This window comes from Primulina eburnea, chromosome 16 (genome assembly GCF_022965805.1).
Source record: "Primulina eburnea isolate SZY01 chromosome 16, ASM2296580v1, whole genome shotgun sequence".
NCBI classification, from domain to species: domain Eukaryota; kingdom Viridiplantae; phylum Streptophyta; class Magnoliopsida; order Lamiales; family Gesneriaceae; genus Primulina; species Primulina eburnea.
The window spans coordinates 5,476,113-5,500,457 of NC_133116.1; the positions used below are offsets into that span (position 1 = coordinate 5,476,113).

The following is a 24,345-nucleotide window of genomic DNA, read 5'->3' on the forward strand; positions in this document are numbered from 1 at the left end:
TATCTTATTTGGTTCATCCATGAAAAAATATTACTTTTATGCTAAGAATATTACTTTTTATTGTGAATATCGGTAGGATTGACATATCTCACAGATAAAGATTCGTGAAACCGTCTCACTAGATATCCACTCTAAATTAATATCATTAACTACTTGAGTAATTTTTTTATCCTATTAAAACTTTCATCAAACAAGAGTAAACCGAACATTATTTTATAAAAAATTACATTTCCAAACACTTAATCTTTGTGAAAGCACACACGTATATAAATGAGTGGGATGAAGAGAGTACTTTATTTCATAATGCATAGAGAGTACCATAAAAAAATGTTTTGTTGTCTCACGGATGTATGAGTTGGTAGAGTATGTGAGCCGTCAACGCATGGTCAAATGATCACGAGTATGATTCTTCTGACCAGAATATTTTCGTTCAAGTACGTCGCATTATGTTTGCCTAATATCTCTTATCCGACTGACGTTGTTTGCATACTACTTTGAGTGTTCGATCATACGTTGATCATACGTTGGTTTTGATAGTATGCACTATATTTTTTATTCAATAAAAATCCTCATTTATTTAATAAATTATTCATCATGATTAATAATTATAAAAATTATTAATTAGACTGAAAAAAAAAAACAACTAACCATGTGCGTGATAGGTGATATCTATATATTAAACAAGAGATGTGTTTGTTTTCGAGAAGTTATTACATAGAGTCTCCAACTGAATATCTATATCCTATATTGCTTTGCGCGTTCAATTTATGGTCTCCACATGTTCCATTATAGCATATATACATATTGAACACTTTATTAATACCCAATAAATACGACGGAGTGTGCGAAATTTTAACAAGAATTTCAGTGTTTATGTACAAGAATCAGTCATTTATGTATGAACAAAGTTTTTTTTTTACTACAAAAATCAACCGATTCAAACTCAAATGAAACAGAAATATTTTGACTTCAATTTGAAACGACGAGTTCTCTGAGTGTAATTCACAGTTTGATCAACTCTGAGATGTAATACTACTATGTACTGAAAATTCTAATTAGGATATTATGTGTTTTGTTCGATTTATTAGCATTTTCCTAGTTGATTTTGTGGTAATATTTCATTAATGATTCGCTCAATTAAAATTGTCAAAGAATTCATAGAATACTTTCCTTTACCATATCTTGATTTTTGTACATCTCATTATGTAATATTATGCTTCAAGATTTTATTTTTACATCAGAATAAATATCAAAATCCTTACTTTTTTCCATTTAACAAAAACCAAGCTGTGTTTATTAAATAAACGTTGGGTCAAAGGTGGTGAGGAAAAGTGTGGATGTAAACATACTACGTAGACAGAATATACATTTTATTTTGGTTTGCTTTTTTCTTTTCAATTAATATACTATTATACGTGTGTGGTGGTGGGTACGAGAGATAGACGGGGGATTTGACTACAGATCCGTGTGAGAGATTAAAATCGGAAGAAGATAAAGCCGCTGTGTTCGGATACTACTGATTTTATCTAGAGCTAATTTTTGGGACTTCCCCCAAATTTTGATTCTTGTCAGTATTCTTACAATTATTGTTCTTGCCTGAGCTGATCGGGTTGGGTGACAACACTGTAAAGATTGGATTACTACTGAATTTTATGTAAACACAGTGAGGGAATTGGGCAGTCTGATATTATTTTCTATGTGCAATCGGATTGTTTCTAGATTTTGATAAAGATTTGATCTTTAGGTGAGGTAAATGGGTTGTTTTCCTTGTTTCGATTCGAAGGAAGAGGAGACGCTTAATCCCCATGAACACAGAGATGACCACAAGGAAGTTTATCCCAACATCCCTTCCAATATATCGAAATTATCTTCCGGTTAGTTAATGTCCTACTCTTGAATTCATGTATTTTTTTCTTTTCAGTTTTGGTTTTTTTGGTTTGGCCTGTTGTAAGAAAAAAAGTTCATTAATTTGTTGGGCATAGGTTTGTTGAGTTTGATTGAGGTCCGAGAATTTTAGATACGGGTTGATGAAGGATCTTCTTCTCTGTTTTTATTTTTATATCATGAAATGAGATCTGAATGGGGATTTGGTTTCTATTTTTGATCCGGTGGCAGTCGTGGAAAGCTCCTTTATTGGCTTATTGTAGACCAAATTGGCTTAGTTCAATCCAAGTTGATGATTAATTAGATCTTTTAAATTGGGGTGACTTTACTGGTAATTAAGTGTAGGCAATCGATGGCTACTTCAAATTAAAAGCCATCTGTTAATTTGTGTATTCACCATTTATGTCAGTGTAGTGGTTCTTATTTTCCCATAGTTCTTGTTTCATAGTGAATTTTACTGAAGTACCGAACAATGAACTAATTCTAAAATCATTAGAATCAGTCGTCAAAATATGTGCTTTTGATCGCAACTTGCAGGGGCAGACAGACTAAAAACAAGAAGTAATGTTGGGATAAGAAAGGAACCATCGGTGCTTAAGGACTTGCTGAATCCGCAGATTGCTGCGCAAATATTTACTTTTCGTGAGCTAGCTGCCGCTACTTGTAACTTTAGGCCTGAGAGTTTCTTGGGGGAAGGAGGGTTTGGTCGTGTGTACAAAGGGAGGCTTCCAAATGGTCAGGTAGAATGAATGTTCATCAATTTTGCAATTTATTTTTGCTATTTTGTGCCTGAAGAATAGGTTGGATATTTGGATTTGTGTGATGAAAATTGTGGCACGAATTTCATACGAATTGGAAGTGGTTGAAATTGAATTGATAAACGAATTAAGGGCCCTATTTCAACCATTAAATTTCAAGGATGAATTTCATTAGAAATTTATGGGATTTCTTATTTGTGTCCTCAAATTGAAGGTAGTTGAGAATTCGCCTTGAAGTTTTACTCTTGCCTTATCTTTTAGGCTTTGTACATTCAACCGTGATAATATCCATTTGTGTGTTTTACTCTTCTGAAGCAATAATTTGTGCTTAGTCACTACGGAGTTTTAACTAGGAGTGCGAATGAATTGAGTCGGCTCAAAAAACATTTGATGTGTATCCGAAGTTGTAAAATTAGAGCTGAACTTGAACATTTTGAACTTTTTTTAGTTGAACTCGAGCTCAAATTATTTTGTTTGACGACTCACAAACTTTAATATTTTATTAATATATAATATTTCGAAAATTTCGAGTATTTATTATTTTTGAGCAATAACTCGAATGAACTCAATTTCGAGCAAAAAATTTAAATTTTTTGAGTTTCAAATCGAGCTGCAACTCGAATGTATCTAGAGGGTGAATCCGTTTTAAAGAATTGGGAGTTCCGCTGGCCAGGATGGTGTAAGTTGTTTTACAAAAATAAATTATTTATTTAATCTTTGCTGAGTCGGGTTTGTCTCTACTTAACCGGGTTCCGGTTCGAGTATTTGTCTTCGCTGATTGGCAGTGGAAATATCTACCCCTAGAATTGATTGGCACTGGCTGTATTCTGTCTATGTTGATGCACTGCTGAAGTGTTGGTTCCACCACTAGAATTCACACTTTACTGCCATGTGTTTGGAGTTGATCATTCAAATTGGCGTGGTTTTCCAGCAGGGTGTTGCTTATATAGCCAGTCTATTGTTTCTTTAGACACGTGTGCTTTATTGCAGTTTTATTTTAAGTACTTTGTTTCAATCATTACTGTAATTATCGCAATTTTCTCCAAAAATTCCAATATGATTTTTTCATTGTCTGATTATGGAAGTTGACCTTTTATATTTTTGCGTCCATCTTTTTAATTTTTAGTTATGCTGGCAGGTGGTTGCCGTTAAGCAGTTGGATAGAAACGGGCTTCAGGGTAATAGAGAATTTCTTGTTGAGGTTCTCATGCTTAGCCTTCTGCATCATTCTAACTTAGTGAGTTTAATCGGTTATTGTGCTGAGGGAGAACAGAGGCTTCTCGTTTATGAATTTATGCCATTGGGATCGTTAGAAGATCACCTACATGGTAACTTTTGGCTCACTGCTCTATTATTTTGGTTCAGATTTCTTTTTAACATGCACACGAACTTTGCGAGTGGTTTATTACAACTCTCAGTTTTTGAGTAGGAATTTTTTTTAGTACAAACTTTAAACTCTTTTAAGTCTAGACATGCCACGCATTTCTTGTTTCTTGATCTCAAATCATGGCATGCATCGTGTTTTTGGCTAAAAAAAGGTTATTTAAAGAATGTTTAGGCAGATTTATATAATGCATTGTAGATGAGAGTAAAAATCCATTTTGTCATTGTTCTGAGTTTGACCATGTATATTCAAATTGAGATGTGAATAATTGTTGCACAGATCTTCCACCAGACAAAGAGCCACTAAATTGGAACACCAGAATGAAAATAGCAGCCGGTGCTGCTAAAGGATTGGAGCATCTCCATGACAAGGCAAATCCTCCTGTCATATATCGTGATTTCAAGTCGTCCAACATATTACTAGGTGAAGGCTATTTTCCGAAGCTTTCCGACTTTGGACTCGCTAAGTTAGGTCCTACAGGAGACAAATCACATGTATCCACCAGAGTCATGGGAACCTACGGCTATTGTGCGCCAGAATATGCTATGACTGGACAATTGACCGTGAAATCAGATGTCTATAGTTTTGGAGTCGTCTTCTTGGAGCTCATCACTGGACGCAAAGCCATTGACAGCACCCTTCCACAGGGAGAACAAAACCTTGTTGCATGGGTAAAACTGCAGGGTGTTTTTCTTTAAATTTTTCGGGCTACATTAAGCTAAGATTTGTCATTGGAGAATTTGTGTTGTGACTTGCCATTGGCAATGTTTGAGTTATGCAGGCACGTCCGTTGTTCAATGACCGTAGAAAATTCTCGAAACTGGCGGATCCAAGACTGCAAGGTAAATTTCCCATTCGTGGGCTTTACCAAGCTCTAGCAGTAGCATCCATGTGTATCCAAGAACAGGCTGCAGGTCGTCCCTTGATAGGAGACGTAGTTACTGCACTTTCTTACCTGGCTAATCAGACGTACGATCCCAGTATAGCTGTTGGCAGTGTCAACAGAATTGCTCTGGAGAAGGATGACAGCAGAAGCAAAGATGAGAGAGGTGGGAGAATATCAAGTACCGGAGAGGGGGGAGGATCAGGACGAAAATGGAACTTGGATGGATTCGAGAGGGACGATTCTCCAAGAGAGAATGCGAAAATTCTGAACCGGGATTTAGACAGGGAACGCGCCGTTGCCGAGGCTAAAATGTGGGGTGAAAATTTGAGGAAGAATAATGCTCAAAGAACTTTTGATGGCAATAACGGGCAGTAGCTATGCATCGAAAATTGTATTTCATACAGAGAAATAGGATCCCTCTTTTTGTGTGTGTACTTTTTACCTTTTAAACAATGAAGAAGAACTTGAAGATACATTCACAACTACAAGATCGTCTGAGAAGTTTCAATTGTGATCACAGTCCAAGATATGTTTGTTGTTGAGTGTTCTTGATAAAACATTCACTGTTATAGATTTTTACTGTTTTAACAAAGTATGGTATACATAAATATATTATAGATTTGAAGTAAATTTTGTTAACCATCCGCGATGAGACCGATGTCGTAACTCAAAATTCATATATATACTTGGTCTTTATAGACCAGCAACTTTTTATCCAAATTATCTTATTCCGATATTGCTATTGTTTGTTTAAAAGAAATTATAATATATAAAATAAAAACTCAAACGTTGATTTTGAAAAAAAATATATATAACTCTCACATAAATATTAGGAAGAAATGAAGATTTTGATTTCCATTTTATCAACCATTTGGGAGTGTTTAATTAACCATAAGGAAAAATAAATAAATCAACATAAAAAAGACAAAACAGGTCCTACCGGGAGTCGAACCCAGGTCGCTGGATTCAAAGTCCAGAGTGCTAACCACTACACCATAGAACCTTGCTTGACCATCTCAGCAAATATTTTTATATTTGTACAATTACTTTAAAAAACTTTGCTTGGCCACAGAAATAAACACCCCACAAAGCACTTAATGCGCCTCTTTAATGATTTAACTGATTGCACCGATTGACTTTAATAATGCTAATAAACAAACTTGGTCATCACCAATTTCTACGCTAAGCTTTGTTTGTATTTCTCTTAAATATTCTTAGTTTTACAAAAATATATAGTCTCACGAATCTATATCATTAGTTCAACAAGTTATATATATTATTTAAAATTAAAATTAAACATGAAGTTAATTATTTAAAATTAAAATTCGCTGTCCTCAAATTTCGCTTAATTGCCTTTATTGCCTCTTTATCCTTGACTCAACGAATCCATATATACCAATAGGCAAAAATTTATAACATAATACAAATCCAACTAATTTAGGACTAACATTAGCATAATTGCAGTTATTACATTAATATCTAGCTAAGTTTTGCGATATCTTGGGGGGGGGGGAGGGGGGGGGGGGGGTGTTAAAAAAAATAGAATACAAGAAATCAATATTTATTCCTTTGATTAGAAATAAGCCAAAACATGCGAGTGCAGACCATATATTCTGGTGAATAATCACAATTATTGGCTCTTTAAAATTCCAGGTCATTAATTTTTATATATGGTAGTATAAAAGAAGGTCACGAGAAGATGAACCACCAACTCTAACACTATCACTGATAATATGCAACGATAACTTAGGACTACTTCCTGCTCAAATTTTATTCTCGTATTTGAGTTTGATATTCAACAATATTTGATTGTATATACAGAGTAGGTATCTTGTGAGACGGTCTCACAAAATCTTTATCTGTGAGACGGGTCAATCTTACCGATATTCACAATAAAAAGTAATAATCTTAGCATTATAAAAAAGTAATTATTTTTTATGGATGACCTACATAAGAGATATGTCTCACAAAATACGATCTGTGATACCATCTCATACAACTTTTTGCCATATATACTCCAAAAATTGTCTCCAACTATTTTTTTTGCCTCATCTAATTACAAAAGAACAATTTTTTATTTGGACGTCATTATATAACTAAAATATTAGTTTCATTTATTATCGTCGGTTCTCAAACGTCAGCGCATATTTTTTAAATGCTTTATAAGACATAATATTATGTTATGTGTCGATTTGCATGCAAGTTGTATGTTAAATGGCTTACGTGAATGTGAAAATTTGTGGAAGCATTGTAGATTCCGCCTGGCATTGCCTACGTATCCCGGACCCCAAATTTAGTAAAAGTACAACAAATGACGATAGCCTAGCTAGTTCATGCCAATTTTGTCATATTATAACATCGCCTAAGGTAAAAGCTCAAAATCAACAATGTATTAAATTTTCGGTTGACGATCCGGTTTGTTAAGTTGTATGTACATTAAAAGTTGTTGAATATAATATTTTAATAGTCGGATATTGACAATGAGATCAAGTAGAAATTTATTTTTGATTTTGGTTCTCTATATTGAAAAATTTATGTTTTAACCTTATTTCTTCGGATTTTTAAAATTTTAGTTTTTTTTCCCGCATTATTGTTAACATGACATTGCATATGTGTCTTGTGCAAAAAAAAGACTAAAATTGCAACTATAAAAAATAATGATAATAGACTAAAACTGAAGTTTGATAATATATATGACCAATTTATATATTTCAAATAATTTCTTAAAACAAATATAATCTTAGATTAATTTCGAATTTTGAACACATTATTAGGGGTGTTCATTAAATGGTTTACACTGGAAAAACCGACCGGACCATAAATTTCGGTTTTTTTGGTTCGGTTTAAACGGTTTCCCGGTCGGTTATGATTTTATTTTTTGTATTTTCGGTTCGGCTATCGGTTTTTGAAATTTTAAAACCGAAAAAACCGAACCGACCATTTAAAATATAATAAATAATAAAATAATTAATATAAGTAATTTAATAAATAATAAAATAATTAATATAAGTAATTTCATTAACTATTTTACTGTCTTAATTATTAATATATAGTTGTGACTTGCAACTAAGTTTGTTAAGCCGATCTAATTTATGTGAACTTATTTTCTTCATAATAGGTTGATATTTTAATTTCTCTACATATGAGAATTTTTGTTAAAACAAATATAATCTTAGATTTTCGAATTTAGAACACATTATATTGTGTACAAAGCAATGCGAACCCATAATTTGTAGCACGTCGGAATGCTAATTACGCGAGGGCATTGGTCGTATGCTAGGCAATTAAAACACGTGGACGTATAATTTGGAGCATCGAATATTGGATTCATGTTAAATATGTTTTATTTTAAAAAAATTGGAACGTGATACAGGTAGAGGATGTAATCAAATTGGAAATTTATTCCTACTGGTGAACGTGATACAGGTAGATGATGTAATCAAATTGGAAATTTATTACGCCCTGGAAAGACTCGTTGGAGTTCTAATTTCGACTCACTTTGTAGCATGATTGATATGTATAGCTCTGTGACTACCATGTTAGAAAATATGGTGAATGATGGAGCTTCTAATTCCATTCGTGGTGAAGCTAGTGGTGCATTGATTGCGATGAAGTCTTTTGATTTCATATTCATATTACACTTGATGCATAAGATAATGGGAATAAAAAATCTGCTTTGTCGAGCATTGCAAGAGAAATCTCTAGATATTTTAAGTGCAATGGATTATGTTTCAACGACTAAAACTTTGCCTCGTACTTTGAGAGAAGAAGGATTTGATCTCCTACTTAGTCATGTGAAAGGAAGTTTGTGTCAAGTATGACATTGAGATACCTCACCTGGAAGCTCGTTATAAATCTGGTACAGGCCGTTCTTGTCAACATATTGATTCAATCACAGTTGAGCACCACTATCGATTTGATGTATTTACAGCTGCAATAGATTTTTAAGTTGAAGAGCTTAATAATAGATTCAAGGATGAGGCAGTTGAACTTCTTAAACTTAGTTGTGCTTTGGAACCTAAAGAAAACTTTAAGATTTTTAATTTTGATCATATCTATCGACTTGCTGAGAAATTCTATTATCTTGATTTTGATTCACAAGATTTGCATCACTTGATAATGCAATTGAATCACTATAAACTTGATGTTGCTGGCCATAAAAGATTTCAGAATTTATCAACTATTTCTGAATTATGTCGAAGATTAGTTGAGACAAATAAGTCAGGAACCTACGATTTGATTGAGAGGTGATTTTATATATTTTTATCTACGTCGTTTACTTATTTATCGAATCTAATATATTTATTTAACTGATTTCTACATCAACAATGGAACGAGCATTTTCAGCAATGAAACTTGTTAAAATAGCTCTTCGTAACAAGATGAAAGCAGAGTTTTTTAGAGATTCTATGTTAATCTACATCGAACGAGATTTGGTTGAAAAAATTGATAACGATTTAATAATTAATGAGTTTTATTCTAAGACGAATCGAAGAGCACAACTTCAGTAGTGTTTTAGCTCCATATTTTTGAAGGTATTAAATATTAAATACTCTTGTTCTATATTTCATTAATTCAATGTTTACATATTTTTATTTTGAATTTTTAGTTAATTATTTATTTTATTAAATATAGCATGAGACGGTGTCAGCACCATATAATTTTGAATCCTGGCTCCGTCCCTGTGCACATGGACATTTTTCAGACGTCAGGCGATAAAAACTTGAAGATTATCATCAATTTAGTGCATATTGGATTCACACGTGATCACTGGTCGAATATCAGACGATAAAAATCTAGAATTTATACCTACCTAGTATTGACAATATCAAATCTAAAAGGGATTTTGAGCTTTCATGATCTTAAATTTGTTCTGTCTCGACTCTGATGTAATGTTAAGACTCGAACTCATCAATAATTGGTCGTTATTAATTAATTTTTAATTTTGTCGATGTGACGGCGACCCGAACTCATCAATAATTGGTCGTTAATTAATTAAACTTTAATTTTGTCGATGTGACGGGGACCGAAGGATATATAAATACAAGAATCGTCTTTTTACTTCCTTTAAATAAAATTATTCTAAATTAGTATATAATATTTTATTAAATAACTCAACGTTTAAAGTACAATCAATACACACACAGATACGTACACACTCATTGTGGATACTTATGTGAGTACTACTAGGTAACATCTACCTATAAAATATACAATATTGATATGTTTCATCACATCTTTACCTCAGCATTGCTCACATAGGTGCACACAATGGTGTACATCATATCAAAACCGTATATATTACTTATTTATTTTATGATTATTACAAAAATAATAATAATAATATAATAATAATAAAATAATTATGAGAAATTTCATGTTTGGTCATGTAGGTTTGTTTATATGTGATTTTGATCATCAATATCATCAAATCTCAGTTTTAGGCTTGTATCTTCTGATTTTCGACAATTTTAGTCATTTTTTTTCAGGAATGTTTATATGACATTATATACGTCAACATCACATTAATGTCATATCAACGACGCGTTGGAAAAGCGATTAAAATTACAATAATAAAAAACGAAGATAATGCGCAGACTAAGAATATAATTTGATAACATATTACCAAAATTGCAAATAGATGAACATACATGACTAAAAATATAACTTTTCAATGATAATTTGTGATAGATCAAGTTCTGTTCTGAATAAAATATTGCTTAAGTATTATTAAGATGAAAGTAAATGATCAAAGCATCTGTTAGCTTGGAATCACCAAACTAAGATCGGAGCTTTCGAAGAGTTTGAACCTTATGTAGTTAGTTCGGAACTTCTGAACACACACGTCCAGTTAATTAGTGTCCAAACGAGTATGACACATTGCAACAGCAGCAATTCGGACCATCCGAACTCTTCTACACATGATGGCACTTAGACCCATGGTTCGCCGGAACGGTTACCGTGCTTGGAACGGCAATCACTGTTCCAGTTCCAATGTTATGCTGCGGAACAGTTGTGTAACGGTCACGAATTTATAAAAAAAATTAAAAATTTCAGAAATTAGTAAAAACATCACAAATATTACTAGCATTAATAATATTCTATCATAAATACATATGAATAAATTAATTAAATAGTTTATTATTTTTAAGTAGATGTTGTCATAATTTTAATTTTATGTTTTGAACTTAGATGAAGAAATAATGAATAAATTAGGAAAGTTAAAAATGACACGAAAATATAAAAATGTAAATACTTAAAACAAGCCAAGTAAAATATAAAAAAATCGGATAAAACCGTTCTGTTCCACCGACATATTGTCGATATATCACAGATATATTGCGAAAAACGGCGTTACGAAGCATCCAACGTTTTTGCCCGGAACTTTGACTCGGTGAATGCCGTTCCCGTTCCGAAACGGCCGTTCCAGCGAAACATGCTTAGACCAGACTGAGCATGATGATGTTCCAGATTTGATCCTAGATACCAATACATGTTTCATGCATATTTCATGTAAGTTTGTATACTCGTGACTTACGTTCTGAATGATTTGACGTACGCGTTCTTGTTTTCATCTTGAAAACCCTATTCCAAGAGACATGTCTCAGATTAGACAGGCCAAATGGACATGGCAGTGGCTACGAGACGCAGTTGTACCCAGAGGAGGTTTATTTCAGTAGTAATTGGTTATGAATTATTCGATATAGTCGAATAAGACCTTTTTAAATTGGATGGAATTGTAATGTTGTATTAACCTTTATTAGAGCATGCGAATCAGTATAATTGTAGGCTGCTCGGGTAAGGACGCTATATTATTTATTATAACACTATATTATGATTATTTACTAAAATGATGCATGGGACAATGGAAGACTAGAAAACAAAGCCTACTAACTGACAAAGGGAGAAAATTAGGCGAAGCGGTGAGATATAAGTCAAATTATAAGAATGCGTGTTTTGTGCTCAAATTTTTGCATAAGTTGGGAGAAAAAGCACAAAAGCTCAATTCTACGTTGGGATTTCTCGTGAAATATGGAGGCTTTCTCCACCCGAAAAGGCGTTTCTGGTTCACAATCATATGCACTTTCTCGTCATCTAACCCTTCAATAACTCTCTATCGTACAGATTAATTTTCAAATTTAAAATCACTATTTTTTTATTGCCTATGCATGCAAATTATGAACGATAATTAATGCACCATAGTGGTAAATCTAATTAAAAACATCTCATTGGCACCGTTGAATTTTTATCCTGATGAAAAAGGGTTTTTAAGGGTATAATTGGGGTGGTCTTTTTAGCTAAACAGAGCTATAAATCATGGATATAAAACGTGAAAAGAGGGGTTCGTCTTAGAAACAGATTAAACATGATCATTATGCTCCAGTTTAGTAATTTAAAAAGTTGCACCGAGTCAAAAGACACGTGATATTTTTTATATTTTGTTTATAATCTACTACAGACTGTCAAATAAGGTTAAACCCAAATAAAAATACGTATAAGTTTGAACTTTAATAAATTATATACATGGATCCATGCATACTTCCACATATTTATCTAATTATTTTTATGATTTAACATCAGTTATATATATATATATAATGGTGGTTTTTATTAGTCAATTATATTCAGAATTTAAATTTATTTATTTTTTACATGAGTCGATTGTTTTATACCCGACTCAATCCTACGTGGGAACGAAGTGTTACATTGCTAAATTCATGCAGGTGAATGCAAAGGGCACGTGAGGGTAGGGGGTATTTATTTCTTTGGTGAATGATTTAATTATCGTACGCTACCTACTAATGATAACACATGTCATGCAACCAATATGAGTTCAATGCCACACTCCCCCCTTCGCTTGTTCTATAAATTGGCCTCTCCTTTTCCCATTTCCGCACCAAAGTTTGTGAGGAGAAGTGATAAGGACTAGGGTTTCGGTAATAGAGATCCTTGTTTCCTTCATAAAAACTTCCCTCTAACTTCTGAGACATGGCTATCCTCGGCGATCACCACTCCTCGGCGGTCGCATTTGGCATCTTAGGTAAAATCACGCTGTTCGGGAAATTTCTTCTCCTTCTCTCCTCTTGTATCACCTAGCTGGTACATACATTCATTTGATTTGCATGATCAACCTTCCCCATAAGCCACGCTGCAAGCATGGTGTGTACACCATGCATGTTGAAGAAGAAACTCATAATATGTTTTAAAACAAATATGTAGTTCTCTTGATCTTGTTGAATCAAATATCTTATAGATTCAACTAATGAAGAATTTTGTTTCGCTGCAGGCAACATTGTGTCAGTCCTCGTGTACTTTGCTCCATTGTAAGTATCTCATCCAGCATTTAATTTTTCTCCAGTTCGTTAAACTTAATATGTACAAGATCGAATAAATTGTTGATCTTTTTTATCTTTTTATACTGCGACAGGCCCACGTTCGTGAGGATATACAAAGAAAAATCGACCTTGGGGTTCCAATCAGTGCCTTATAATGTGGCTTTCTTCTCCGCCGTGCTGTGGATGTACTATGCTTTCCTCAAGAAAAATGCGATTCTTCTGGTCTCAATCAACTCTTTCGGATTATTTATTGAGACATTTTACATCGTCACCTACCTTTATTATGCGACCAAAAAGGCAAAGGTATATGATTAATCACGCAAATATATTATACAATTTGACTTCAAAAAATATTCGACTAATTATTCATTTATTTGCAGATTGAAACTGCCAGGCTCTTCTGCCTTATGAATGTGGTGACATTTCCCATAATGTTTGCGCTCACATTCTTCATATTCAAAGAATCAGAGCGAACTCAGGTGGTGGGATGGACCTGTGTTGCTGTTTCTGTCAGTGTTTTTGCATCCCCTTTAAGCATTGTGGTAATTATCAGTTAATCAACAACATTCATCATAAATTTATATTGAATTATACACCCATTAATGTTTTCCACCTTTATGTCTGAATTCCCGCAGCTCCAAGTTGTCAAAACGCGCAGCGTGGAGTACATGCCGTTCCCTCTGTCATTTTTCTTGACACTCAGTGCAATCATGTGGTTCGCTTACGGCCTACTCAAGAGAGATTTATGTATTGCCGTAAGTAATCAACCCAATATTCTTCTCAAGTAATTAATTGCGTCCACTATTCTTGATTTATAACCAACAAATTTGATCTTGTAGCTTCCAAACGTGATTGGATTCTTCTTGGGGCTGCTACAAATGGTGGTATATGTAATCTTCCGAAAACAGACGCCGCAAATTACTATCAACAACAACGTCGTCGACGACCGTGACAAGTTTCCGGAGCACGTATTGACTATAATGGTTTTAGGAACACCAGAAGTGCATCCGATAGATTCCAAAAATCGTGGAAATGAAATGATTCAATTGAAGAACACCAAGGACGATGAGACTGCTGATCCGCGAGATGATTTTGTGCCATGTTCAATAAATGTTGAGCCGAGCCCAGTGAATCTGGAGAAGGATTGATCAGCTGTTCTTCCGCATATATAATTTAATTTAAATATCACTACATATGTATGTATGTATGTATGTTTGTTTGTACCGTCCTGTCGTTCTTCTTCTTCTTGTTTTTTTTTGAATTCCTTCCCCGTTGTACCCGTGATTTCTAGTATTATATAATGTGAGAATAAAATAATGTAATTTCTGTGTCGTATAAATAAGAGAAAATATATATTAATATTTTGCTCGTTTTCTTTTCTTTTGCTAAATAAATTCCAGGCCCTCTTATTTACTTCCTGGTCGTTATCAGCAGTTTAATAAGAGCAGAAAAATGGGGGGATATGGTAAATTGGTGATTAGGTAGATCACCATGATAATCTAATTATAAACTACATTAAACGACGAAATATGTTAAATTTTGGCAATTTACTGGAATTTGCACATACACTATATAAAATGATATTGAAATATAATATTGGAAGATTTTTTAAGAACAATGCTTTTATAACAATAAAGCAAAAAACGGTATTGAAGTATAAATCATAAAAATGCAATAATTTTTCTTACAAATATTTACTTAAATTAAATAAAATAAATCAAAATGAGATTCATGTATTATTTTTGATACATTATTAGGCAAAAACTTGTGTGAGACGGTCTCACGGGTCGTATTTGTGAGACGGATATCTTATTTGGGTCATCTATGAAAAAATATTATTTTTTATTCTAAAAATATTATTTTTTATTGTTAATATAGGTAGGATTGACCCGTCTCACAACTAAAGATTTGTGATATCGTCTCACATCATCATCATCATTATTATTATTATTATTTGGATAGGTAGGTAGGTCATATTTTGTTATTATTACACCCATCGGGCTTCCATGAACAAATGGGTCGTCAACGAGATATGACCTCTAATTGTCTTAGCTTTTAATTGGGCTCTTAACATTTGTATAGCGTCGATTTTCTCCATATAGGCCCAAGGCTTGCAGCAGCCCGAGAATAAGATTTGTTTTTGCATCAAATGATGATAAAAGGCAAAGGAAGGAATGATAAATTGCTATCCAATGTGCTTTTTTATCTGAAAATAAATCGTAGCATAAGGTGCATGTGTCGACTTTTAACTAACTTTCGAGCAATTAGGTTCATAATTTTTTAGGATAGTGTTAGAGTTCAGGGGAGTAAATAAACTATTTTAAAATTTTTATTTTAAACCTAGTCAAATAGTGTGATCGGTCTTATGGTGTTAAATAGCAAGACCGGATTTTCTCAACCACAATTGTGTGAAAGCGATCCGATTAATCTTATGAGTAATTTATACTCAAACTAGACAATTTAAATATAAAATAAATAAATACAATTAGGAAATAAGACAAATGATGTTTATGGATGTTCGAAAACTCAAACTCCTAGTAACTTCTTACAACGGTTGAGACGCATAGTCTAATGCGTCTAACAACAAATATAGAAATAAAACATTGAATCCTTCGATTCAAACTGTCAAGAAACTACTCAATTGTTACTTCTCAAACGATCTTAGTGAGAAACGGTTGAGTAGTTTGATAAAAACCCTTGAAGATCCTTGATAATTTGAATAAGTATTATTTGAGAGGGGACTGATCAACATTGGTTAAATATCAAAATGATAAGTGCTCAAAAGTCTTTTTAAGAATGCAAGCTTGAATTGTCTGTCTCATTTGCTCTTCTTGCCATTCTCTATATATATTACCTTATGCATTTTTTCATTCAATGTTCGACTGCAGCTCATTAAATGAGCATTAATGCAAAGCATTGATGTTATCGTCCTTTCTTGTTTTATTGTTCTTTTTTATTTAATGAGCAGATAGACATATATCAAATGTGATAGAAAACGGTAACTGACAGCATAAAGTAACTATGGTATGCATGTACAATTTTGTGGAAATAATTCTGATCTTTTGACATTTTTTTGTTGGATATGGTCAGTCTATCAATGTTTCTAAAAAAGTAAGTAAGATCTTGTAAGATGTGTTGATTTTAATTATATATATTCTCGGATATGGTGAAGGGCTAATTAGTTTGCCACAACTAATACACAGAAGGCGGTTGACTAGCTTAATATTGCGAGATCATTTGAAAAGATTCTACTGAAATGGTTGAGTGCTTGTAACACAGAGCAAACTGGTAACTTGATCTTATACAATAAATTATTTTTTTTAATCATAAAAAATAAATGATCTAACAATAATTAATAATGTTTTGCACTCGCAAAAAAAAATTATTTTTTGCGCCGCCAAATATTAGCTTGTCAAGATTGACCTACAAAATGTCGATATTTACTGCTATATAACATAATACAATCCCATATAAATTGCTTTCTATCTGGTTCAACTTTATGCCATAATATTCTAAGCACTCAAAGTTTAACTAAGACACTCTTTAAACAGGGTTTTGATTCCACCAACTTTCTTCAACTTGTACAACTCTTTCTAGTGCAATTTTTCGTTAATTTGATTCCACAAATTCACGTGCCACGCAATACACTTCTCTTTTCTTTGCTAATTAGTTTTCATATGAAATCCCTTTTCGAGGAAGTTTCTGCAGAATACTACTGGGAAATCACATTTCCAAAAGCACGAGAAACCAAACTAACTTTTCCTTTAATTTCCCTTTGCCTTTTTTGTTTTTCTTCTTTTTCCCAATCAATAATACACACAAGCAAAGTTGCAAGTTGCAACATCTTTTTTGTACGTGCAGAAATCAACTTGGTACGTTTTACGTACAAGTCGTTCAAACTAGGAGTAGTATGTCTGAATTGTACATGCGTGCAAGCATATATAATTTGGCATGATACATACTCTACGAATTTAATTTCTTTGTGGAAATTACAAATTCAAAAAGATACTTTTACGTCATAAAACTTTAATAGTATATAAATATATACACACACACACACACACACACAGAGCTGATAGCTGAGCAAAGAACAACTCTACAAGTTTTGGTTCCATGACTTTCTGACATCAGAAAGAAATGTTTTGCTTCACACGAAGCATGCGTTTGGGTACCGTATATGATGTACAAACTGTACGAGTACTTAGAATTATTTGTTAGGATATAAATATAAAGTTTGTTTGATCTTGACGTAATGTTGGTTTTAGGGGGGCGAAACAGATGTATATGTAAGGTTTGACTAAATACGTGTTAAAGTATGTTGGTGATATGAACGAATTCCTCATTCTAAAAAATGGATGGATGTAATATAAACCACCTCTCTCATTTTGTATACAATTTTTTATATATAGTTTTTGAGTGTGTGTGTGTCTTGTTGCATAATTTCGTCGTCATTGTAACAAAATAATGTATATACTATTAGCTATTTGATTAACAAATATTGATTTATTGATAAATATGTGTGTGTGCTATTACTTAAAAATAAGTGTTATTAAAGGATGCTCCGATCCAACGAAAATATGAGTCTATTTCGGATAACCATCGAATGAAGTGGGTGTTGGTTTGAAGGACAAAATACCCAAACTTGAAGATTCGGATGAATGTTAAAAAGAGGCTGAATGTATGTTCTGACGTATCTTCTCCGATGTTCTTGACAAATATTAGAAAATACATCTTGAAAAGTGAAGTATAAAACAAACATGGTATTATGCGAAATACATTCTTGATGAAACCCTGGAGTCTAACACCCAAGCAGGATTGGTTTCCCTAAATTGGAGTGACTTCATTGTCCTAAAGAATACTCCAGCCCAACCAATATGAATTATCCCTGATTCTGAGATATCCGAGTTTCCGTAAGAGAGTCAAAGGGTGTATTGACTCACGTCCTCAAATTAGCACACTCTACTTTCGGTAAGATCTTTCGTTGATTTGAGACATATATCAAAACTTGACAAAAAGTCGATGTTCAACCACTGAACGTCGTTCCCTTCCTCAAAACGTTGAGCCACATGGAACATACGACCTCTTCCTACAGAGCTCGGTTCCTCACTTAGCTTAGCCGATCTCCGATTTCTGACTCCTTGATGTTGGGCCATTTAGACCATGTTGGGCTTGAGCATCTGACCCAATTCATTAAAAAATATTACTTTTTATGTTAAAGTAATAGTTTTCACTGCAGACATGAATCATGTCAGATCAATGTGAGATCTTCTTACAAAATGCATAGTGTTTTGTGTAAAAAAAAGTTGATCTTGTACTTTCAAGCAATACAAAATTCTATTTTTATTTTATTTTTATGGATCTTGTGATACTGATACTATACTGATACATATATAATTGCGCAAAATAATCTTTGCTGCAAGTTTGAATTTTATCGTCTTAATTTATTCCAATGAAACATCTAAATTGACCGTTTCACTTAAATCATACTTAATACATAATTGGGTTGCCAGTGCATGAAGAAAGGAACATATCCCTATCATTCTCAAATTCTTGAACTTCTAATATTCCATACATTTCACTCTATATACATATAATATATATATATATATATATATATATATATATATATATATATATATATATATATATATTGAGAAAATTACTTATTTGTGGCTTACATATAAAATGTATATATATTCCACAAATCAAAAGTATGGTCAACCGCAGTTATGATTATGACTTCCGAATTTTTATGGTTACTTGCGATTCTTGGTCATTTAGTTTCGTATGGTTTTTAACTTTAGATTTCCATTTTTTCTTTTTAAATAAAACTCAATGCTACACATGAATTAATATTTTCTCTAATAAAAACATACACATATTAAAAATTTTAATTGAAATATAAAACTTAGAAAGGAGATTTACAGACTACAGTCATTGATGATATTTTATTTTTGGGAATAGATATAGTTACATTTTTTATATTAAAAAATCACATATAAAACGTAAATTTATTCATTAAAATAATCAGATTGAAAGTCATAATAAATTATTGGTTTAATAGTTTATTAAAAACTATGATCGAAACTTTTGCTTGCATTTCATAATTTGATAGCTCACTTTCGTATAACACCAGGAAAGCTTGTATTATAAAATTCAATCTCTTTACATTAATCCAGATTCACCAAAGAAAAAAATAAAAAACTGATTGCGTCTAAATAAATGATTTGACAATATAATAAAATAATTTTTTTCTTCTAATTGTGTAATTATTGTATTATTTTATTTTAATAAAAGCCCAAAAATTAAAGTAAGCTCGTGGGTTGCTTTAATGATATGACTAATTATGCAATTACTTGTCGGAATTGGAGTGAGGATGTCTGCCCCGTTATAGTTTCACTCAGGCTTCCACTCATACAAATCAAAGCTCCCTCATTTGAATTTCACAAACAAATAATACTTAAAACCACACGTCTCTACGTGTTTTCTTCTTACTTAAAATAATTAGCATCGCCAATTTTAATACGCAAAAATAAATAGCATCCCCAAAAATATACAATAATAATCTTGAAAAAAACCACGTATTTTTCCATCGGTTGAGTTTATGATTTTCTTTTGTATACGTAGATGTAACATTATGGTAATACATTAAAAATGACGATCATGTATATCATATAGTTATTTAGTAAAAATTTGTGTCAGACTGTCTCATAAGTAGTAAGTGCGACGAATGTTTTGATATATAGCATAGAAAGAAAAAAAAAAAGGGCAATAATTGTAGTGGTTGACGTTTCTCTCTTTTCTTTATCCTCGAAATCCTCTTCCAACATCCACACGCAAACGCCTTTGACTCCAATTTTCAACAACTTATATTTATTTATATAAAATTATTTCTACAAAAAAAAATTAGTGAGAAAGTGAGGGAAAAGAGGAACCCACTCACAGCCGCAATATGCATCACCCAACACACTAGTATGTTTCTTTTTATTTATTTATAATAATAATAATTAATTAATTAATTTTGATTTATTAATAAAATTGTTTTCCAAGAAATTTGTCAAAATAAGGGTGTTTCCCTTCTCTCTACGGAACCAGTCATCTAATTGTCAATCTTTGAGGCTCCGATTCAACCATATCTCAACCGTCCCACGTTGCCCCCATCTTTATTTTTGTCATCCCAAAACTGTCCCCAACAATTTTTTTTATTCCACCGTACCCCCTTTTTTTTTTAACTTTATTTATTATTTATTTTACTATATATATGACATGGGATCCAATAACTCGACCCTCCAAATATTTATTATTTTCGTTTGTCGAGTAGTTTTCAACTACTACCCCGGTTCAAGTATATGCTAGTTCTAATTTTTTGGGGTTTTTTTTTATAAAAAAACAAAAATTTGTGTGACACAGTCTTACGTGTCGTATTTTGTGAGACATATACCCAAATCTATACACAAGGGCATTCTTATGCGTATACACAAATTAAATTTGCAGGCTATTGTATTATTCATATGGTATTATAATATATTATAATTGTAGAGGAATTTAAATTGGTAAAATTCGAATATAATCGAAGAGATATGAGGAAATCTTGAAATGGGGCAATCACCCTCATTTGTCACTCTCTCGAATCCGACGTGGGTGCCCGTCGTTTTGGAGGCAATGGGGACCCAAAACTTTATTCTCCCCACCCACCCCCGCCATGTTTAATGACTATTTCGCCCCCCATAATAATGCATTATAATTTCATACATTTTCTTTATTTTAATTCTCATTTTTATAGATAATATAATAAATAATTAGCCGAAGGAGTTTAGCAATGGCCTTTTCTTGTGGCGAATCTCCAGCGCATTGTCAACCTCAAGCCCCACCCTTCTACAAAAGCATCTAAAATAATCTCTTGTTATTATTTTAGAGTCATCATTTGTGATATTACAAAGTTTTTATTTTTACTTTAAAAAAAATATCTGCTTATTTCAAGACTAGAAAAAAAAGGTTTTATTATGTTCTTTCAATATTTTATAAATTTTTATTTATTAGGGATACTAAAAAAATAATGTGTCACACTTTTTAAAATCATATAAGTTTATATTTAGTATTTTAATAAAATCCTATCTATCTTCGAATAACATAGATTCCCAATGCAATTTACACTTTTATCTTGTTTCTAAATATAACATGTTAGTTGCCATTAGTTTTATGGAAGAGGAAAAGTTTGTACGTTGGTTATAGATGCCGTGCACACTACATGCAACACATCCATATCAACCAAATATCTAATTTTTTTTAATTATTTTCTGCTTTGAATAATAATCAAACTTTTTTTTTTTTGGAAGAGAATGAATCTTAATCTAAAAAATAAAATATATGTGGTAAAATAAAGAGAGCCGACCTTATAAAAACATATATTTAATTCTTAGTATCTAATCCCTCCGAGACACAAAAGGACAGCAGAATAAATATTCCGATTTGAACAGTCCACGATTATAAGAACCAAATCCGCAAGTAGCCGTGGTGTTGAATACATATAATTTTTTTTTTTATGACAGTGAAACTCGCGTCAGTAAATCATCGAACTAACGCAATATTGAGCAAGAAATGTTCGGTCTATATTGTAGATTTAGAATTTCACGATATTATAGAGAGATTGAGTTAAAAGCAAAAGAGTCATACTAAAAAAATGATTATACTAAATTAGTGGTACAAATACATTACGTAATTTGAATTGTGTGTTCCCCAAATTGATCCAACGGAGTTTGCCGTGGATGGATGGATATATATATATATATCATATAATGTTGTCACATTTCGTGTGGTGCTGTATTAGTTGCAACACGTAACGAGTACCAAGATCAACCAACCATGTCCCAATCTCACGAGCATCCCACCATGACTCAAAGGGCCATTTTTGTACTTTCACGGGGAACCCCATTAAAGGTCCTCGTCAGATCCAGCTAAAATAACAATGACATTCGATGACTTCACCCTCACGAACCCGCAACTCACCCCCTTCTTTGGGGGTCCTAGTTTTCTTGCCTATACTTTCATTGCAAATTCATTTTCTAATCACACTAAGTTTTGGTCCAAATGGGTGCGTAACTGATATAATACTCAAGATTAGAGAAATTTATATATGTTTTTTTTTTCAAGAAATCATGTAATGCAAAGAACACAAGAAAGATATTATGGTTCGCTAATTGAGTGAGCGACAATGAAAAAAGTATTTAGCATATAGAAAAAAGGAGAAGTGAACAGAGTAGGGAAACAGACAGAGATCACATAGTTGCAATAACCTAAGAGAAGAAAACGTTGAGGATTGGTTTTTTAACAGCTACGTTTATTCCCATAAAACATGGTTGGATAATTGTGCCAAGAATTTGACGTTTTCGTAGAGAAAACAAGCCATGTTACTATGTTCTTTAACTTTTGTGAAGAAATGCGTCAAAGCAAAGGAGATTTTGAGTTGCCAAATTCAAGCTAAAACACTATTTTCAATATTAGCAAAAAGTAATTATAAATAATAAATATATATAATAATTCAAATGGTAGGGAGATTGTGTATAGCTCACGCCACATAGGTTCTTCAAATTTTTTATTCCTTTCATCTCTGTTAAAAAGCCCCCTTCTCCCTCAACATCCCCGTTACTATAAAGAAGCCTCACTTTCCCTCTCATATTACCCACACCCTACAATACATCTTTCCCCCTTTCTCCCTTCTTGTTCTTGTGCTCCTTTCTTGTTCTATGTTATATTCTCCTCTTCGATGGGTTGTGTGTGAGGAAAGTTCCTGATATCAAGTTCTTGGTCGTATTTTTCTGCTCTGGGATTGGAAAATTATCTGCTATTTGATTGCATAAACATATGGATCATAAGCTCAACTTTGTGAAAAATGGTGTGCTGAGATTGCCACCTGGTTTTAGATTCCACCCCACTGACGAAGAGCTTGTGGTACAATACCTGAAGCGCAAGGTGCTGTCCTATCCTTTACCTGCTTCAATTATCCCTGAAGTTGATGTCTGCAAGTCTGATCCTTGGGATTTGCCAGGTTGGTTCCTTGAGTGCTTTTAGATGCTTCTTTTATTCAAAACATGCCCAGTCTCAAAATCAGCTTAATACAGTACACTTCCATGTTTGTGGATGGAATGATTTGAATTTTTTTGGATTGGGTGATAGCAAATGTGAAGCAAATAACAAAGTTCATGCTAATGGCATTGAGTTTATGTATGTATAGGTGGCTCTGAGCAAGAGAGGTACTTTTTCAGCACCATAGAGGTCAAGTATCCAAATGGGAATCGGTCGAACAGGGCCACGAGTTCAGGGTACTGGAAGGCAACAGGTTTAGACAAGCAAATCGTGAGTTCCAGAAGCGGTCATCAGCCTGTTGGAATGAAAAAAACTCTGGTTTTCTACAGAGGGAAGCCTCCGAAGGGAAGCAGAACTGATTGGATCATGCATGAATATCGCCTTATCAACGCACATAGCTCCGACCCACAAACCAAACTTTCAGCACAGGTGAAAACTGAACCAAACCCTTCAGTTCATATCAACCAACTGCTGTAAATGAATCAAATTTCATTGGTGTTTTGTCAATACTTCCTGCAGGAAAATTGGGTTCTCTGCAGAATATTTTTGAAGAGGAGGAACAACAAGAACGAGGGTGATGTTACGCCGCAGCAAAATGTGACCGCCCCTTCGGGGCCTGTTTTCTTTGATTTTATGGCTAGGGAGAGGGCTGATTTGAACCTATTCCCGGCTTCATCGTCCTCCGGTTCAAGTGGGATCACGGAGATCTCGAAAAACCATGAGAAGGATGATCATGAAGAAAGCAGTAGCTGCAATACTCTGGCCAACACTTCACGAAGGAAGCCATGCCTTTAAAAATAAACATATAACTAGCTACCAGAGATCTTTCTAATTAGCTTTCAGGGAATCCTTTTAATCAACAACCTGTTTAAATATGTATGTAGATCTGGGTAATGGGCAATGCAGAAAACAAACATGTTGAATCCAATGTTTCCATGTTTTCAAGTAATCTTAATCAAGGAGCAACAGAAGATCATTATACACTCAATCGCTAAATTTCGGAGTTGATCTTCT

At 33.1% G+C, this 24,345-nt stretch overlaps 3 protein-coding genes and 1 non-coding gene across 4 annotated transcripts; 3 read left to right on the forward strand and 1 right to left on the reverse strand.

Moving 5' to 3' along the window:
• The first annotated feature begins 1,447 nt into the window (after window positions 1-1,447).
• LOC140815911 (serine/threonine-protein kinase PBS1) lies at window positions 1,448-5,441 on the forward strand. Its single transcript, XM_073174943.1, has 5 exons — window positions 1,448-1,874; window positions 2,422-2,624; window positions 3,781-3,970; window positions 4,306-4,697; window positions 4,808-5,441. The coding sequence occupies exons 1-5, from the start codon at window positions 1,754-1,756 to the stop codon at window positions 5,285-5,287; spliced, it is 1,386 nt and encodes a 461-aa protein (XP_073031044.1). The 5' UTR covers window positions 1,448-1,753; the 3' UTR covers window positions 5,288-5,441.
• Window positions 5,442-5,843: 402 nt separating this feature from the next.
• Window positions 5,844-5,915, reverse strand: TRNAQ-UUG (transfer RNA glutamine (anticodon UUG)). The gene has a single exon. It is a non-coding gene; the product is annotated as a tRNA-Gln (tRNA).
• Window positions 5,916-12,814: 6,899 nt separating this feature from the next.
• On the forward strand, window positions 12,815-14,595 carry LOC140817204 (bidirectional sugar transporter SWEET15). Its single transcript, XM_073176844.1, has 6 exons — window positions 12,815-12,953; window positions 13,200-13,236; window positions 13,341-13,551; window positions 13,629-13,790; window positions 13,884-14,003; window positions 14,088-14,595. Exons 1-6 carry the CDS (start codon window positions 12,902-12,904, stop codon window positions 14,394-14,396), a joined length of 891 nt encoding a protein of 296 aa, XP_073032945.1. The 5' UTR covers window positions 12,815-12,901; the 3' UTR covers window positions 14,397-14,595.
• Window positions 14,596-22,869: 8,274 nt separating this feature from the next.
• Window positions 22,870-24,319, forward strand: LOC140815950 (NAC domain-containing protein 83). The gene is made up of 3 exons (XM_073174997.1): window positions 22,870-23,293; window positions 23,480-23,760; window positions 23,851-24,319. The coding sequence occupies exons 1-3, from the start codon at window positions 23,110-23,112 to the stop codon at window positions 24,124-24,126; spliced, it is 741 nt and encodes a 246-aa protein (XP_073031098.1). The 5' UTR covers window positions 22,870-23,109; the 3' UTR covers window positions 24,127-24,319.
• The last annotated feature ends 26 nt before the right edge of the window (window positions 24,320-24,345 follow it).

Excerpts from the sequence above, each read along its gene's own strand:
- LOC140815950 (XM_073174997.1), top strand. The coding sequence starts at position 23,110 with ATGGATCATAAGCTCAACTTTGTGAAAAATGGTGTGCTGAGATTGCCA. Across the intron at positions 23,294-23,479 it reads TGATCCTTGGGATTTGCCAG|GTGGCTCTGAGCAAGAGAGG; the intron begins GTTGGTTCCTTG and ends ATGTATGTATAG. Across the intron at positions 23,761-23,850 it reads AAACCAAACTTTCAGCACAG|GAAAATTGGGTTCTCTGCAG; the intron begins GTGAAAACTGAA and ends TACTTCCTGCAG.
- LOC140817204 (XM_073176844.1), top strand. The coding sequence starts at position 12,902 with ATGGCTATCCTCGGCGATCACCACTCCTCGGCGGTCGCATTTGGCATC. Across the intron at positions 13,791-13,883 it reads CATCCCCTTTAAGCATTGTG|CTCCAAGTTGTCAAAACGCG; the intron begins GTAATTATCAGT and ends GAATTCCCGCAG. Across the intron at positions 14,004-14,087 it reads AGAGAGATTTATGTATTGCC|CTTCCAAACGTGATTGGATT; the intron begins GTAAGTAATCAA and ends TTGATCTTGTAG.
- LOC140815911 (XM_073174943.1), top strand. The coding sequence starts at position 1,754 with ATGGGTTGTTTTCCTTGTTTCGATTCGAAGGAAGAGGAGACGCTTAAT. Across the intron at positions 1,875-2,421 it reads TATATCGAAATTATCTTCCG|GGGCAGACAGACTAAAAACA; the intron begins GTTAGTTAATGT and ends CGCAACTTGCAG. Across the intron at positions 4,698-4,807 it reads AACAAAACCTTGTTGCATGG|GCACGTCCGTTGTTCAATGA; the intron begins GTAAAACTGCAG and ends TGAGTTATGCAG.